This window comes from Venustampulla echinocandica (assembly GCF_003357145.1).
Source record: "Venustampulla echinocandica strain BP 5553 chromosome Unknown scaffold_5, whole genome shotgun sequence".
In the NCBI taxonomy this organism is placed as follows: domain Eukaryota; kingdom Fungi; phylum Ascomycota; class Leotiomycetes; order Helotiales; family Pleuroascaceae; genus Venustampulla; species Venustampulla echinocandica.
In genome coordinates, this window is record NW_022474210.1 from 136,619 (window position 1) to 154,108 (window position 17,490).

Below are 17,490 nucleotides of genomic sequence, written 5' to 3' on the forward strand. Positions count from 1 at the left end.
AACATCGAATTCACGCTGGTGGAAGACTCAAGACCCTGAAACTAATTGCAAAATATTTGCAAATTCTCCTATACCGTACGCTATATAGGCTACATACATCCTTTTGAGAAAATCCTTTCTAGGCCTTAAAGCTATAAAGCAAATGGGTATATGTCACGCTGAACGCGCTGTGATTCCTGACCTAACACCAGCAAAAGCCTCCGAATGATCTAACCACCCACTCCATATGCGCCAATGTCCAAAAACTCGTTCAATATACTGCCGCAGTTCAACGACCGGGTAGTGCCATCTGTGAAAGTTTGCGTGCTTGCTCCATTGAAGCCTGTGCCTCTGACTCCTTCCCTTGAACCTCGTAGCATCGAGCTAGCATACCATCGGCCACACTCCTCCAGAGAGCGCTCCCGCTTTTTTGTGCTTGCACGGACGCAGCCTTCGCACTCTTCTCAGCCTGGTCGCCTACGACGTTGGAGAAGAAGCGGCTACACATGACATTGAGCGTGATACAAAGGAATTGCGTATTGAAGGTTGTTTGCGCCCCTGACAAAGCAGCTCCCAGATACTTCTTGATTGTGAATAGTTGCGGTGGAGGAATCGTATTTACAGTGGCTTTGACAAGATTGAATGCAGTCTGGATGTCCGTATTGGGGTGTTTTGCACAGAATGGCTCTAGCTGTGCAATCAAGGAAGTGTTCATTGCGGGGTTTTGTCGCTTTGGATCTTGAAGGATCCAAAGTATGTTAAGGGCAGCCAAAAGCGCAAAATCGCGCTCAACTTGGTCTGTCGAGGTCGGGTTCGAACTTTTGGCAGGCGATAAATCAAATCTTGGATTTCGAAAATAGTGTAATGCCGCATCAAGGTCTCCGATTCCTTGATGATATACTCCTGTAAGGTATATCGTGAGGCATTCCAAAGGTCCGGATAAAGGAATGTCGAAGTATCGGGCGGTGGATTTTAGGTGGTCAACATTTTGTTTAACAGTTTGCCAGTCTGACAGCAAAGCGGCGCAAAAGCCCATATACAGGCGAAAGTAGCATAGGATCTGACCTCGCCATTCTTGTTTTAAGGCTAGGTCAGGTAAAAGACCCAACGTAGATTTCGACCCCCGGGTGTCACCTAAAAGATTCCGAGGTCAGCAACGGAAGACCCATATTACGGTACCGGAATTTTCACCTGTTACAGACCCCAGTCCCGATTGCAAGTATTTGAGCGCCTTGTTATCACTAGGATTCTTGTGTAGCAAAATCACTGCCGAAATCAAGTACCTGTAGTCCGCAATCAGTAAAAGTCGTGATAGGTCGAGGTACAGAACTAACGTGATGCCATATGCATCCCTCTTATTTAAAAACGACATCATAAGATTATCACGCCCATCCTCGCCTATGCCTAACACAGCCCGGGTCTCATGGCTGACAGTTTGTGAGTTCTTTGGTGTTCTATTTATAGGGATAGCCATGACATCGCTCGAGGCGCTCCACTTATCATTGTTGAGGAACTCATCCATCACCTTTTGCATATCCCTAAGCTTGGTGAGCATTTCGGTAACCTTGCCTTCTCGTAAACTACACATTACATCAATAATGTGAGTTAGGCCATTAAGCTGTGGTATGCTGCTCCCAAGATTCAATTGGTGTGCTCGAGCAGCAGCGATAGCTCGCTGAACATGCTCTATAGAATCTGGGCTTGCTGATTTTAGATGAACCATTGCTTCCACCAAAGATGCTGTCAGTTGTATAGCTCGATCGCTTTGCTTGATAGCCAGATCAGAGATTTTTTGAAGGTTCTGGATCGCAGCATGGTTATCGGAAGGGTTTCCAGATTCCGCGGCGTAGGAGGCGCGGAGAAATCGAAGGGCATACACCCAAGAAAAGTGCTGGTAGCTTTTCGGATTATTAGCCCTACTGCCAACGCTTAATGGAACAAACTTACGCCTCCGCCTCAGAGATATGTCCATCCAGGGCCTTCATCGCCGCCTTCGGGTTCTTTTGGGACATTAGTTTCGTAAGCAGGAATTGCATCGCGTACTTGAGGTCGAAGTAGTGATGCTGGTACCAAAATTAGGCCCGCCATAACGATGTGGGATAGGATCATACTCTTTCACAAAGCGCAATCCCTTTACTCAAAGCGGTTTCGGCCTCCATAAAGTTTTCCGTCTCCTCGTAAAGCACCCCCGCATATCGCAGTCTAACGTTTGCTTCTGTTCTCGGCGGTAGTCTCGCGCGTTTCAGGGCTATATCTAAGCAGCCAAGCCCAGTAGCAATTAAACGCTCATATGTCTCAACATTGACTGGCGTCATCGAGATGGACACAGACGGGGCAAGTTTATGCGCGGCCTCAAAGAACTCCTCGGCGAGTGAGATCAATAGTACAGACTTGTCAGGCTGGGAGTCGTTCTGTGAGGTGATCATTCTCGTCGAGTTTTGGAAGGATGGAGTGGAGATTTTCTCGATGATGTCGGCTGGGTGCAGATGAGTACTTTGTGTAGGGGGTTGTTGGAATAATTGAGAGGGTTGGATGAATTGGGGCTGTTGCGCTTGGGGTTGAGGTTGTATCGTCGAGGGCGTATGGTAGGCACTGCGGGAATAATCTGATATGCCATATTGTCGGTCGTTGGCGGTTCCTCCCCAATATTGCGGGGTGGGAGCTGGCGCTGGAGAGTATGAAGGGGACGGTTGCACGTTAGACATATACTGCGGACGCATATCTTGAGCCGCATAGCCGTTGCTATTGCCCGGACTATCGCCAGGCCAGAGGCGGTTTCCCGGCGCTGGGTGGCCATTGTATGACATGTTGTCCTTGGTGGTATCGACCAACGCGTCTGGGCTCTGAATAGAGGCGTTGTAGCCAACCTCGAACGCTGGTCGTCAAGTCCACTGTCGCCTTAGTCAGTGATTAATAAGCGAGGCGCACCGCCACACCCCGTTGCCAAGTGCCCGATTATGGCGCACTCTTGGGCGAATTTGGTGCAAAACTCTTTTCGCTAGAAATATCAGGCACCTACAGCTATTACTTACCTATATATATATCCAATATCGAGCTTCTATATTATTTATATATAAAAATCTAGATAGTGTAAATATCTTAATTTCAGTTAGATATTTATACGACTTGAATATCTCAATTCTACTGAGATATTTGCGTGACTTGAATACCTCAATTTTAGTAAGATATTTATCCGATATCAGGTTTATATCTAGGTACAGTAATAGTCGTTGGGCCATATAATACTGGCGAAAAGAGTTTTGCACCAAAGTCGCCCAAGAATGCGCCATACCCGATGCCAAGTGCCGAGGTCCAGCCACTAGGCCCCTGAAGGATTCCGGGAACAGTCCCGCTTTGGGAAACATGTTTCCTTATCGTCCCCTCCAGTCATGTAAAATTTCCTCGATGTCTCAAAACAACTCGTACTTGTACATCATATCGCATCACATAGGATTGAATTGGATCCCTCCCAGGCAGGAATCGGAAGATGGAATGGCTAGGCCGCGCAAAGGCGACTTTCACCCATTCGCCGTCCACTCTCCAGTTAAAGAAGAAGGATGGATCTTTGATTGACCTCGCCTCGATATGCCAGGAAGCAACACCGCCATGTCGCCTCAATCCGTTGCTGTTCAATGGCCATTTGCAAACTATGTGGACAGCCATGAAAGATGATGGGCCTCCTATATTTTATAACCGCAAGCTCTTCGAAGCTAACGACAAAGATTATGAAGGCTCGTTCGCGGTTGACTTTGTGGTGAAGCCGTTCTCAGAAGTCGATGCTACCCTCCCTTCAAGAACCACCTACTTTAATGAAGAAGATTTTAAGGACATAGCATCTTCTGATAGCCGACCTATGCTAGTCATACTCCACGGGCTGTCAGGCGGTAGTCATGAGGCCTATCTTAGGCATGTTATAGCACCATTAATTGGCGCCGAAGATGACCGGCAATGGGAGGCTTGCGTTGTCAATTCCAGAGGGTGTGCTATGCATAAGATCACCAGCCCTATTCTGTATAATGCAAGAGCGACATGGGATTGCAGACAAACCGTTTCCTGGCTCAGGAAAACCTTCCCAAACCGACCATTATTTGGAATAGGGTTTTCTTTGGGAGCAAATATCCTTACTAATGTACGTCATGATCACTCTTCTATGAGGCCTCTTATTGATTGTGTGTAGTATATCGGAGAGGAGGGCGAGCATTGTATGCTAAAGGCAGCAGTGATATGTTCAAGCCCGTGGAACTTAGACGTCGGATCCATGGCCCTCCAAAGTACTTGGATTGGAAGAGAGATTTATTCAAAAACCCTTGGCACGAACATGAAGAAGCTTCTCGCATTGCATGAAGATGAGGTGCGTAAAGGCGGGAAATTAGACTTTGAAAAGATAAAAAAGGTCAAGTATCTGCATGAATTCGACAGGGAGGTCCAAGGGCCCAGTTGGGGCTATCCTACCGAAGGGGCTTATTACCGCGATGCTTCTTCGACAGACTCTCTATTTGGAGTCAGAATCCCACTTTTTTCAATCAGTGCTGCAGATGATCCTGTAAGTGCTCATTTAGTTTCCTGCCGTCGTGGCTGCTCTCTTCCCTGGGATGTTGCTAACTCTCCTAGGTTGCGTGCAATCAATCGTTACCTTATGAAGAAGTTAAACACACACCTTACGTCGTTCTCTGTACTACATCCCTTGGCGGCCATCTCTCTTGGTTTGAAATTGGAGGCCACAGATGGCACGCTCGTCCGGTAAGTCAATACCATACTTTCAACACCACTCTCGTCTCCAAAAGCATCTCTCGCGGTTATTACGCCTACTGATAAGATTGATAGTGTGTCAATTATCTTAACAAGATGGCTTTCGAAGTAGATATTGAAGCCCCAGCAGCCATTAATGGACATGATCTAGAAACGTCTGGCCAAATGAATGGGTGTTTTGCACCCATGCGCCGAAAATGGCAGAGATAGAGTGTATCAAAGGCGGCAATTACGTTTGATGATTATAGATCTGATACCCTAGATGCTACTATATGTTACAAATAGTTAATTTATAGAACTCATAAGTACTTTACAGTTAGTAGACTTATAGGGCCTACTTATGGCGTATACTTGGGCGACTTTGATGCAAAACTCTTTTCGCTAGTATTATAAGGCCCAACAGCTATTACCTAGATATAAATCTGATATCGTGTAAATATCTTACTAAAATTGAGGTATTCAAGTTATATAATATCTCACTAGAATTGAGGTCTTCAAGTTATAAGAATATCTCACTAGAATTGGGGTATTTAAGTCGTATAAATATCTAACTGAAATTAATATATCTACGCTCTCTAGATTAGTATATAGAAATAGTATAGAAGTTCGATATCGGAGATATGTATAAGTAATAGCGGTAGGTGCCTGATTTTCTACCGAAAAGAGTTTTGCACCAAATTCGCCCAAGAATGCGCCATACCTACTCCCTGAGATGTCTCAATTACACTGAATAAAAGAACCAAAGAACCTCATCATCTAAAATCATTGGATTTCACTCTCGATAGCCGCTAACCTATATTCATTCCCAAATCTGAAATTGTATATTGGAATCCCACGGTATCTCAATATTTTATGTCCCGCAAGAAAGCACCAACACACCGTGCAAATGCCCGAGACCTAAACGCCATGCATATAACCATCCCCAAACACAAACATCCATAACTCAAGCAAAAGAAACACTCTTCCTCTTCTTCAGAGGCTTGGTCCCTGCCAGCGCCTCCTGCGCACCGGCGTCTCCGTCTTCCCCCTTGGCTCCTGCTCTCTTCCGCTTCTTCCTCAACCCATCTTTCGTCTCATCGAGCTTACTCTTCCTCATCTCCTGTCTTTTCTCCGCTTCAGCCTTCCGAGCTTCTCTAATCTCTTCCATCTGTCGGCCCTTCATCATCTTGGATTCTATTTGCCCTTCTTTGTCCGCGTTCACCATCGCGAGGATCGTCATCATGCTTTCCTATTTCTCCGGTTAATAATTCGGCCACAATATTACAGAAACCTCCCTATCTCCCTTAGGGAGGAAAGAAAGGGCGATAGGGAGGGGGAACCACAAACCCTATCGTCAACAAAAACCTTCCCCTTCTTCTTCCCTTTCGGCTGCTGGACTCCTACGGGAGTTATCATATTCAACGCTGGGATCCCTAATTCCTTCTCCGTGTACACTCTTCTCTTCTTCTTTACACCTTGGCCCTTCCCTGTCGCACTTCCTAGCGCTGCGCCCTTGCTCTGTTGCTTCTTGCTTTTCGATTTCGAGACGCCATCGGAGTCTTGGGAGGATCGAGATTTGGAGCTGGTTTTGCTGTTTTTGATGCCAGATTTGTTGGCGGCATGTTTGGATTTTACCGTTGTCGTGCGAGATGGCGCCATGTTTCTTGGCTTATCTCGAAGAGAAAGGGATCAATTGAGGTTGGGAGTACGTGGAGGAGGAGGTTGTGCACTGGCTGGTGATAAAAGATAAGTCGATGGAAATATTTTTGGGTGGAAGCGGGCGCTAGCGGACCGATATGGATGGTGGGGAAAAAAGCGCGAAACTGTAACTTGATCACTTTGATCTGCAACAATTGGAGAAAATAAGACTAATTGGGTTTATATGATGAGAGCACGAATCTGATGGTTTTAGAGACTTTTCTTACATTCCCCCGTTAGATTTTATGGCGGCGCTTTTCGGGCGCATCTGCAATTCTAGGATATCACCCCGCCACCCGCTCCTCAATGTGGATTTTCCCTCACAAGTCTCTCAATCGTATAATGGAATTGAAGTCATTATGCATTTCCAATCTAATTTCACGTACTTAATGTCCCCTTCGTGCTCGGCACCTCGCCTTCTCGTCCAGCAACCCGAGTTGTGGCTAGTCTTATAGCAATAGCTAGCGCTTTGAACGCACTCTCCGCTCTGTGGTGATCATTATCCCCTCTGAGGCAATCAACATGCATTGTAACTCTCGCTGCCTGCGCGAAGCTCTGCATGCAATGGGGAATCATCTCGCAACTCAAATCCCCAAGCTTTTCTCTCTTTAGTCCCAACTCAATGACGCCGAACGGCCGGTTCGAGAGGTCGACAACGGCGCGGGACAAAGCTTCGTCGAGAGGCGCATATGCTGAGCCAAAGCGAGCAAGACCAATGGGAGCACCGAGGGCATCTTTAAAGGCGCCTCCGAGCGCGATGCAGACATCTTCAGCGGTGTGGTGATCGTCAACTATAAAGAGAACCCGGGATCAGCAAACCGCCCGTTGAAGCTCCACATAGATAAACCATCAAAGTAAACAACATACTGTGCAAATCGCCCTGGCAGTTCAGTGCCAAACTCCACCCCGCATGCTTAGCCAGCGCATGTAGCATATGATCTAAGAACCCAATTCCAGAATTAATCGCAATGGTCTGCGACTTGCTAGACTGCGATGCATGTCCATCCGCCCCGTTCGTAAGCCGTTTATCTGTTTCCTCGGGGAATGCACCTCCATCTATATTTATTGCCAGCTGAATCTTTGTTTCGTTTGTGTCACGCGATAGCGCCGCGGAGCGCACTCTTTGCTCAGATTGGGCACCCATCGTCGTTGATGCTGCTGTTGCTGTTGTTTACGGAGTATAAGAATGCTTTGTGTTCTCGGTGTCCAAAATATTTATTGCGATCCCCGAAGACGACCAGAGATAGAAGATTGCTGACAGGGTCCGTGCACGGATGCCGAGATATTCTGCATATCCCGAGACTCCGTAAATCCTCCCTGGACACTTGATAACTCCTGATCTCACGCCACCAGAGCCGCCTTGAACCACGATAACCGCAATGCATACCACGGGTGGACTGAGGAGTGCGGAGGCTGATAGTGCCGCGTGGGAAGCCGGGAGGGGTGCTATAACCGGCGCTGCAAAAGTATCTACTGAGGTCCATCGTATTCAATGTCTTGAGTTGCTGCTGACTAGAGAACCAGTGGGGCTTTGTGTTTGCCGGCCTAGGCGGAGTTGGTTATGGTATATCGCCCATATACAGAGGGCTGACAATTCAATTCAAAGTGTAAGTGGCCAACAAAGGGTGAGGCAATTCATAATGCTGAGAGAGTCTTAGGTTCATTCAGATGTCAGGTGGGTAGCTTAGGACATAAAGCTCCAAACTAGAAACGTTGGAGCTAATAAGCTAACTTTGAAGGCATGATTATGGGCGCCTGCTTGGAGGCTGATCGTCGGGTCCGGGACTTTGAGGCCCAGGTGCGGATGCAGAAGCGTATGGCGAGGGAGAGGGCGCTACGGCAGGAGTATGACGACGAATATGATGAACCGCCGATGCAAAAGAAGCCGAAATAAAGCACAATTTAAGACATGTCATATTTCTGAAGTCGACTGTGAGAAAATGCACTATGCCACCTTTGTACGCCAAACTACCATTGTAGGTATCCCTGAACGCCTCCTCATGTCCTTCACATTGTATGCCCCTTATTTAGCAACGAACTTTTTCGGATCCATATTAATCTTCGCAAGTCTTGAAACACACCCACTGAGTTGGAGCAGCGTCTGCACACCTTCCAATATCTTCATGTGAGTAAAGCCAATCTCCTTGATGAATTCTAGCTTCGAATGCTCGCTCAAGGTCGGAATCGTCTTCGTAACCCGGAACATCGTGCTGATTATGTCGTGGCTCGAGTATCCCAAATCCCACAGCTCCTTCAAAGTCTCCAACGCGGCATCAACCTTGCCCTCATAGCATGCCTTCAACATCGCCTGGATTTTAATGGGATGGGGAGAATCAACGACTTTGAATACGTTATCCCCACTCACGAATCCAAATCCCGCCCAGGTTGATTGAAGATTATTGATAGCTTGCCGCATATCACCCTCCGCGGTAAAGACAAGAGCAGCTAATCCATCTTCGCTATATTCAATCTTCTCCGCCTCTATAATTTGCAGCAACCTCTTCACCACTTGTGCATCTGTCAGCCGGGAGTATCGTAGGATCGCACAACGAGATTGAAGTGGCTCAATGATCTTATTCGATTGATTGCACGCGAATGCAAATCTTGTGGTCGCAGAGTATATCTCCATGGTTCGCCGAAGCGCTTGCTGTGCGCCGGATGTCATACTGTCCGCCTCATCGAGAATGACCAGTTTTTGTCGGCCTTGGGGCAGTGTAACCTTCTTTTGGGCGAAGCCTTTAATACGGTTCCGCACGACATCGATTCCTGAAGAGCCGTAGGTCAGCAAAAAGAAACCCTTTTGCTAGAAGTCGACTTTACGTACCTCGCTCATCACTAGCATTAAGCTCGAGAACAGCCTCTTTATACGAATCTCTAAGGAGTTGTCTTGCAAGGCAAAGTACGGACGTCGTTTTGCCAATTCCAGGCATCCCTGAGATAATAACATGTGGCATATTCCCATCCTTGGCAATAATCTTCAGTCGTTCGATAGTTTCCGTGTTGCCTACAATATCATCTAGGAAGACCGGGCGATATTTCTCAACCCTGAATAAAATAAGATTCTGGAAAACATAGCGAGGAAGTAAAGACAAACCATGGTAATTCGTAGTTTGCAATCCCATTAGGATTGGCTTTCAACACCTGCTTCGCAGCCGCTGTAGAGGACTCGCCCTTCTCTTCGCCTTTGGTGGCCGGCATATTTGATGCTGTGTTGGAGTTCTCGTCATGTTCAAAAGCGGGCCTGTCGCGTTGACGCGAAATCAATTTACGCGTAGAATTATACCCACGTGATTATCGGAGCTCGACATCCCCCGGCGTTGCCTTATCTCCGATGTCAAAGTTCAAAGGCGTACGACGACATATCTGCTCGAGCTGCCGTTCTGGGAAAGAGGTGAGCCCCTCCGCTCTTATTGGAGCGACAAATAGGTAGGAAAGCCAGTGATCGATAGCCGTTCATCAAGTCATCCACGCCCTTCCCTTCATACTCGTCATCTATGCCAAAGCCGCCCTTATAACAGGCTTGTCTACGAACAACCCCATATCTCTAGAGCCTCCTCTCAAGTTTCACTTGTTTTCTTTCAACCATATTTATTTCTCACCTTTAACTGGACCATACTATTATCCCTCTTATCTCGCACAGTCTGCTGAGAAAGTAACCTCAAACGCAACTATGCAAACGAACGATGAAAAGATCTTCCCAGTTCCAAACGCAACCCTGCCTTATTGGCGGAGTGAACTCCATGAAATCGATAGTTATCGATCAACAGAACATTTGCCCACAGAATGTGATATATTAATCATAGGAGGCGGCTTGTCTGGTGTTTCCACTGCATACCACCTTCTAGATGACAACCCCTCCCCACCTTCCATTGTGCTATTAGAGGCCCGAGAAATATGCTCTGGAGCAACAGGACGAAACGGTAGTACCAAGCCCCTATATATTTCTTGAATTTACTCATTTATTCGTTCCTAGGTGGCCATCTCATGATGGTACATGCATATATCAACAGAATCACCAAGCAGCATGACCTAGCGGCCGCAAAAGAACTCGCAATATTTCAACAGAATCAAGTCTATGCGATGAAGGAAGTCGCACAGAAGGAAAACCTCGATTGCGATGCCGTCCTGACTCGTTGTTTTGAGACCTTTCTTTCGCAGTCGCATGCGGATGAAGAGAAACAGATTTATGACGAGGAGCTGGATGCTGGGTTGGATTTTATTCGGGATGTTGATTATGTAGGACCCAAATATGCTGAAAATGTAAGTTCGGCTTCAGGCGTTATGTTTCAGGGGGTTTTAAATCGTGTCATTATCACATCATGTGCTAACATAGACAGCTTTCGGGAGTCAAAAATGCCAAAGGCGGGGTTACAACAACCGGTCTTCAACTCTGGCCGTATAAATTCGTCACTGGACTACTCGCCCGGCTAATAGAGAGAAGCTCTATAAACGTCCAAACTCACACCCTCGTCACTTCTATCTCAAGTTCCCACGACGGCCATTCTATCGTCAAGACACCTCGGGGAAATATCCTTGCAAAAAAAGTCGTATTTGCGACTAACGCCTACACCGCCGGAATCTCCCCTTCATTTTCCAATAAGATCATTCCCATCAAAGGTATATGCTCACACACCAGCGTTCCCAAAGATACAGCGCACCCACCCCCACATCTGAACCACACCTATGGACTTAGTTATAACGGCTACGGAGTCAGGGACTATTTAATCCCCCGACCAGACGGGGGCGTGATCTGCGGAGGCGGCAGGGAGACATTCGTCGAAGATAAAAAACTATGGTTTAACAATTGGGACGATAGTACGCTCCTCGAGCCGGCGCGGCAGTATTTCGATAATATCATGCAAGATAACTTTCGGGGATGGGAAAAAAGCGGCGCGACGGTGGATTATCTCTGGACTGGCAGTAAGTGATTTTCTTAATCAAGCCCCCTAACCCCTATTATGCACCAACACCACCACCCTATCCCCAGCCGATCCAGCTAACTAACACCACCAAAAATAGTAATGGGCCGTACGGCTGACGGCTGGCCACACTGCGGGAAAGTCCCCGGGCAGGAAAACCACTTTATCTTAGCGGGGTTCAATGGAGCTGGCATGCCAGCTATTTTTCTAACTGCGAAGGGGATTGCGCGGATGCTCCGCGAGGGGATCCCGTTTGCGGAAACGGGGATTCCTAGGATCTTTAGGACGAGCGCGGAGAGGCTGAAAGAGGATGTCACTGTGTGAGTTAATAGAACTAGATACGAAACCAACCCTGCTTGCTATACACTGCTAGTAGTTTCAAAAGCTAACGGTAGAGTTCTTACACGAGGCGCAGACAAGAAAGATAAGCTTAAGATTTATAGTTATAATATCGGTGAGACATTCAGGTTGATTTTGCAGCTAAATTATAACTGCTCTCTATACTATGCTATTATGCACTTACATTCCCCCTATTACCCTTCAACTACTTACTCTATTCATAAGAGCCCATAAAAATTACCTACTATACTCTAGCGATGTAGGAAAAGCATAAACTTACAGCATAAAAACCCTGGCATATCTAAGGTGGGCATGGAAAAAGAATCTAAGTGGGCGCCGGTGGGGCAGCATACAAAATTCTAGCACTCTTTTATCCCAAGGATCGGAGGAAAGCAAAGCACCTTTTATATCTTCCGAAAATTTCAGGAGAGATATAGCACTTTTATCTACCGAGTACCGTAAAACTAACACAGCAACAAAAAGCAAAAGCAAGGTAATTAATTTGCAATACTGGAAAAGTAATGCACTTTTTTTGGGTCCGCCGCCCATTGTTGGGCCATGTTTTCGGATCTCCCCCTAACGCCGATTTGTGAATTTTAAAGCGAAGCTCAATCAAGGCATCCATCATGAGTGACATGAAAGCATCATCTACTTCTGAATTGTGGCCATTCGTTTCGACATGCTGTGAAAAGGTTAGCATCCAACTAGAGCCACATGGGAGCGGGGAAAGGACTTACAAATCGAAGAATGCGAACTGGCTGGGTTTACTGCCGAATTCGTAAACGAAGCGGCTGGCAAGATAGCTACCAAAGATCGCACGGAGATAGTTGTTCGGAACCCTCTCGATGATCAAATCAAGCCCAATTTTATCTTGCAAGAGTTTTGGCAGAGCATCCTGCAGGACAGATCTCTTAAGTTTCTCGTCTTCCCAGAGATCTGTCTTCTGCAACTCCTCGTCCAACTTCGTAATCGCAATACTGAGTGTGTCACTGAGTGTGCTCCTGCGGACTTTTGTCTCCTTATGTTCTCTCCAGATGGCCTCGAATTCTAGCCTCGCGTTCAGCTGAATAATTTCTTGGACGCCCTTGACATAAGCCTTGTAGAACTCTGGGGCCTCGCCATCACTGCCAACACACATATTTTCTTCAAATCCTTTGTCGTCAAAGCTCAAACTTGCGAGGACCTCAAGCGAGGAAGATGTGACACCTCCTTTGTTGGCACTAGCATCTTTATACAGGATGCAGCCAGCGTGCTCAAGACGAAGCTTGGCATCCTGGGTGATGAATAGATTGGCTCCTTCGACGATGTATGGAATGATGGATTTGCCCTTTTTGATGAGTTTGTGAACGCTGGAAAGGTCAATTGACTCGGGCCGACCACCGCATGGAACGAAGATATCCGTGAGGCCTGTCTCGCGGAGATGGAAGGTGTTACGGAAGACAGTACCATTGGTGACGACCTCTCCGTTCGGGAGCTTGACATTCGACTCGTCAACCAAGATTCGATATCCATCTGGTGAGAGCTTGGTGATATCAAACTCGGAAATCATAACACGCTTCTTGGCCAAACGAATGAGTTCGGGGTGATCGAGCCCATTGGGGTCCACGAGAACTCCGGAGCCGTCCACAATCGATGTGTATTTCTCGTTGCTTCGGAGAATTTCGTTACTTCCTAGATCACCATCTGGCCCACCAGTCTGCATCTTTCGGATGGTACTGGGATCGAGTCCAAGCTTTCGGTAGATGCCCGTGACATATTCGCGGACGGAGAGGGTCGTCATGCCATAGGTGTCATGGGGAATACCACCCAACTTTGGAGATTTGCCAGTGAAGAATGACTTCCACCATGGTGCACCACGTTTGCGTGCATGCCCTGTGGCCCAATCCACCAGCTCGGCAGTATTCTCATCAGGGCCCATGAAGAGAATTTCTTCCTTCCCGTACAAGTCCACGATGGGGTTCTTGATACCAGGAGAAGCGGGCGGGAGAAGAAGGTCCATAATGCTATCAATATACTTCTCGAACGCGACAGCAGCCTTATCTTGGTGGCCGGGATCAAGAAGGATCACGCCCTTGGAGCCGCCTTCGGGGATATCCTTGTTCTTGCGTTGTTGTGTGTTGGCAAGACCGTAGTTCTCGTCAAACATTGACCGCGCATTGATGGAATATGCTTCGCGATTTCTAGATTTGACAATACGGATACCGCCTCGTGAGATATCACGGAAGCGGAGATGGAAACCTCGCGACTCCGAGCTGATCACCAAAAACATGCCGTACAACGGCTGAGGATATTCAAGCGACGGCAGGAATGACGGGTTGAGACGGAAGCTGAGGGCGATTTTGGTGGGTGTGTAGAAGTTGGTCTTAAGCAAAGCTTTATTAAATATGAGGAAGGCAGACATGACCATCTCCTCATGCTCATTATTGACCGTTTTGGAGATCAAGTCCTTCAGTTCGTCGTCGGTCAGGACCGCGGCGGATGGGTTTGAAGGGACGAAATCATCTTCATACCCTGGACCGAAGGCCAAGTGAGTATCGGCAAAGGAAGCGTACAGCGATCGGACAAGCTCAGGCTGCCCATTGATGATTTCCGCAATGTAATCGGCGGTGAATGTTTCGGTTCTTAACCGACGCTTGATATTTGAGAGGATCTCGGCATGCAGGCTGTTGGCAGGATCCAAAGCAGATACAAGCGAGGAATATTCGGAACCTTTACGATGTTAGATGACTCCTATGACACGAAAATATAACCACGTACCAAGGCGATTGAGGAAATGATGCACAAATACCCACAGGCAATGCCCGTAAATAGTTTCCTGCAAGCACAATCGTCCGCTGGCGAAGAGAGCCTGGAACTTATTTTGCGGAATACAGTAAAGCAACGAGATCTCTTTGGTGATCTGGTGGATGGATTGGCTGAGCGGAGGAAACGTGAGATTCGAATCCAAGTTGGTTGCCGGCTTCAGATAGAGACAGATAACCGTGATGCCATTAGAGAATTGCTCGACGTATTTTCGAGTGCTCGTTACTCCTGAATTCCGGTGTTAGTCTCCTCGCTTAATGGATTAAAAGGGGAGGGGGGTTTCAAATTTCATTACCATAGGAGTGGTACAGGTCTGATAAGGCACTAAACATGCCCGACGCAGTTCGGCGGCGGAATGCGATGACAATTCGCATCTCCTTGGATCCTTCGATATCGAAAACCTCGATCACCGGACCGGTTCTTTTGACGGCAACTTCGATGATTTCTTGGTAGATTTGCATGGTGTTCTTGGTCGCCTTGGCGAGGAACGTCTGGTCTCCAATGACCTCCATCCGCGTCTCGAGAGGTGAAGGATTTGGATCCACGAATTGGCACTGATAAACGAAATAGCAGCGCATCGTCGATTTTGATGGGCCGCCATTAGCCAAGTTGGATGACGATCTGAAGGTCTCAACGCGATAGGTGTTGCTTGAACCAGAATCGAGGTACTTGGTCTCAAGCCTATGCTCATATCTGGGGCCACCCATTCTCGTGATACCCGGTTCGCTTGTGTCAATGTAGATTGCGTGATCTGTTGCTTCCATATCTAGTCTGACCTCATGTTTCTTGTCTTCGCGAGCAAACGCCGCAACTTTGGCCGCGTAGAGAGATGTGATGTTGGACACGATCGCATCCACCGACTCTGTTTGGAAATAGACGTCATCAATTCCAAGGTCATCATAGAACCAGGTGATCTGGTCGTCAACGAGGCTTGCTGGAATCCAACCGCCCGCCAGGATATTTTCCTTGACTGTGGGCGTGTGTTAGTCAATATTCAGTCCTGGAATTAAATTGTATCACTAACCGTGGACAATTTGTTCATTCTTGCCCTTGAATTCTGGCGCGATGTAGCCGACGGTGGCGGAGCGTAGGACGCGGTGTCCATTGCCATTGCCATTCTTGTACGGCACGCTGAAGTGTGTAGGCTGGGGAGAGGGCCGGCGGCCGGGGGTTCTTATAACCTGCTCCACCAACTTATTCACCGGCGCTCCGTTGGCCGGAGAAGGGCTAAGACTGGTCATTACGTCGAGAGGTTCGTGGTATTGGGGGAATTCGAGAGTTGGCCCAAATAAATCAAAGGGCTCGTGATATTCAGGAAACGGTACTGCAGGCCCCATGATGTCAGCATTGTTGAGGGTCAGTGTTTTGGCCATGGCTGGGGCCCCGGGGGGAAGGATAGTAAGGGCAGGACAAAAAAAAGAAGGGCAAGTTTTGCTGGACGCAGAGCAAACTGGGCTCGCCAAGGGAGGAAAGTAAAGGGTATTTCAATCAATGCCGCTGCCATTGATGCTCTGGGGGTTATCAGAACCAACGTACCGATACCGGGAGACCATGAATCTGGCTAGCTCTGGGAACAATGGAGGTCGGGGCTGGGGGGGAGGATGAGTCGTACAGGCCTGGAATGGCGTATATGTCTCGTTCCAACTGCGGTCTGACGGCTTGTGAAGAACGGTGAGGGAATACGCCGCCGGTTCTGAAGGCTGATAGGGGCGATAAGGGACCCGAGTAGAAGGGTGGAAGCACCGAAGGAGGCAAGGTACCTGAGCACAGCGGTGATAATGTAGGTCTCCGTGTGTGCTGGTGGATCTGTGGTGGTGCTGGTGATGCTGAGAGATAAGGGGAGGAAGGGGAGGTGATAAGGGATGGACAAAAGGGAGGGATCAGGACCTGAAGGGGAAGTCCGAGGTAGTACTTGTGGAAGTGGAAGTGGTTGTGGAGGTAGAAGTGGAAGTGGTTGTGGTGTTTGTACTACGGCTACTGTACGCCTTGGGTGGCGGCATGGCGGGAGCTTTATAGGAAAACAGGAAGAGGCAAAAGCCAGCGGGGAGTTGGGCGTGATCGTGAACCTGGACCTGGGACGGGGTAGTTCAGAGACAACTAGTTATTGCTCGTAATTAATTCATTCGTAGTTGGAGCAGCTAGGGACTCCTTACTACTACGGTTCTGGATGGTACCTGAACCTGAACCTGAAGCGTCGTGACCGCATGGTACAGCAAGTACAGCGGTAGCTGCGTGCCCCGCGGTCATTGGGCTGCGGCTATTCGAGGCTCTCTCTCTCGCTCTCTTGTGCAGCGCAGGGGGGCCTGGCCATGTGGTCGGAGGATTATGTTTTTGCCCAGCGCCGACTACGTAACAGGGCCTAAAGGGTAAAGGGTGAAAAGGGTACAGCAAGCAACTGGGTTTTACGGAGTATTGCTGTTGTTGTTATTATTATTATGATATTATTACTCCATACAGCACGCGAAGGAAGCAGGCAGGCAGTTGCACTGCATTTATGGCAATGCTACTGTACAGTACTTGCTTGCTGCTTGACACTTGTTCTCCGTCCGTCCGTCCGTCCAGAGTGAGCGGTACATGTACTCTAGCTAGCACCTGTATCACTATCCGCATTCCGTAACCAGCACAAAGCACTCGTCGTACCCAGTACCCAGTACCCAGAGCCACCCAGAGCCACCCCGTGGTATGTGCATTCCATACCAGCAGCAATAATAAATAAATAAATAAATGACAAAGCACGAGTAGCGATGTACCCTCTGTGCCACGGTTCCGACCTTCTAGACTCCTTCCATGGTGTTTTGCCAGGCAACCAGCCCCCCTCCGCACTCAGGATCATCCACGTAATCAGGACCCAACCACGTGATGGGCCCCCTCCGCATTGGCCAAGCAGCAACAATGGTTGGCAACTGGGCAACGACCCTCTGTCATGATAATCATCATCCCCGCGAACAAACCCAGTGCAGAGCCTTCCAAGCACTGCAAACCACTGCAAACCACTGCCGTCCACTGCAATGCTCTGGTGAGACTC

General features: G+C 48.1%; 8 protein-coding genes across 8 annotated transcripts; 3 read left to right on the forward strand and 5 right to left on the reverse strand.

Moving 5' to 3' along the window:
* Nucleotides 1–268: 268 nt before the first annotated feature.
* Nucleotides 269–2,786, reverse strand: BP5553_06943 (Uncharacterized protein; the record flags this gene model as incomplete). The annotated part of the gene is made up of 5 exons (XM_032015566.1): nt 269–1,113; nt 1,159–1,262; nt 1,314–1,877; nt 1,927–2,042; nt 2,091–2,786. 5 exons carry the CDS (start codon nt 2,784–2,786, stop codon nt 269–271), a joined length of 2,325 nt encoding a protein of 774 aa, XP_031867835.1.
* Nucleotides 2,787–3,466: 680 nt separating this feature from the next.
* Nucleotides 3,467–4,938, forward strand: BP5553_06944 (Hydrolase, alpha fold family; the record flags this gene model as incomplete). The annotated part of the gene is made up of 4 exons (XM_032015567.1): nt 3,467–4,108; nt 4,157–4,522; nt 4,591–4,719; nt 4,804–4,938. 4 exons carry the CDS (start codon nt 3,467–3,469, stop codon nt 4,936–4,938), a joined length of 1,272 nt encoding a protein of 423 aa, XP_031867836.1.
* Nucleotides 4,939–5,671: 733 nt separating this feature from the next.
* BP5553_06945 (putative 60S ribosomal subunit assembly protein LOC1) lies at nt 5,672–6,366 on the reverse strand (the record flags this gene model as incomplete). The annotated part of the gene is made up of 2 exons (XM_032015568.1): nt 5,672–5,956; nt 6,055–6,366. 2 exons carry the CDS (start codon nt 6,364–6,366, stop codon nt 5,672–5,674), a joined length of 597 nt encoding a protein of 198 aa, XP_031867837.1.
* Nucleotides 6,367–6,783: 417 nt separating this feature from the next.
* On the reverse strand, nt 6,784–7,549 carry BP5553_06946 (Imidazoleglycerol-phosphate dehydratase; the record flags this gene model as incomplete). Its single annotated transcript, XM_032015569.1, has 2 exons — nt 6,784–7,196; nt 7,273–7,549. 2 exons carry the CDS (start codon nt 7,547–7,549, stop codon nt 6,784–6,786), a joined length of 690 nt encoding a protein of 229 aa, XP_031867838.1.
* A 235-nt stretch (nt 7,550–7,784) lies between these two features.
* Nucleotides 7,785–8,299, forward strand: BP5553_06947 (Uncharacterized protein; the record flags this gene model as incomplete). The annotated part of the gene is made up of 4 exons (XM_032015570.1): nt 7,785–7,871; nt 7,930–8,012; nt 8,064–8,080; nt 8,145–8,299. The coding sequence occupies 4 exons, from the start codon at nt 7,785–7,787 to the stop codon at nt 8,297–8,299; spliced, it is 342 nt and encodes a 113-aa protein (XP_031867839.1).
* Nucleotides 8,300–8,428: 129 nt separating this feature from the next.
* BP5553_06948 (p-loop containing nucleoside triphosphate hydrolase) lies at nt 8,429–9,603 on the reverse strand (the record flags this gene model as incomplete). The annotated part of the gene is made up of 3 exons (XM_032015571.1): nt 8,429–9,171; nt 9,230–9,450; nt 9,500–9,603. The coding sequence occupies 3 exons, from the start codon at nt 9,601–9,603 to the stop codon at nt 8,429–8,431; spliced, it is 1,068 nt and encodes a 355-aa protein (XP_031867840.1).
* A 786-nt stretch (nt 9,604–10,389) lies between these two features.
* On the forward strand, nt 10,390–11,648 carry BP5553_06949 (Uncharacterized protein; the record flags this gene model as incomplete). Its single annotated transcript, XM_032015572.1, has 3 exons — nt 10,390–10,665; nt 10,743–11,325; nt 11,425–11,648. 3 exons carry the CDS (start codon nt 10,390–10,392, stop codon nt 11,646–11,648), a joined length of 1,083 nt encoding a protein of 360 aa, XP_031867841.1.
* A 663-nt stretch (nt 11,649–12,311) lies between these two features.
* On the reverse strand, nt 12,312–15,838 carry BP5553_06950 (NAD-specific glutamate dehydrogenase; the record flags this gene model as incomplete). Its single annotated transcript, XM_032015573.1, has 5 exons — nt 12,312–12,345; nt 12,401–14,372; nt 14,421–14,693; nt 14,761–15,435; nt 15,490–15,838. The coding sequence occupies 5 exons, from the start codon at nt 15,836–15,838 to the stop codon at nt 12,312–12,314; spliced, it is 3,303 nt and encodes a 1,100-aa protein (XP_031867842.1).
* Between the last annotated feature and the right edge of the window lie 1,652 nt (nt 15,839–17,490).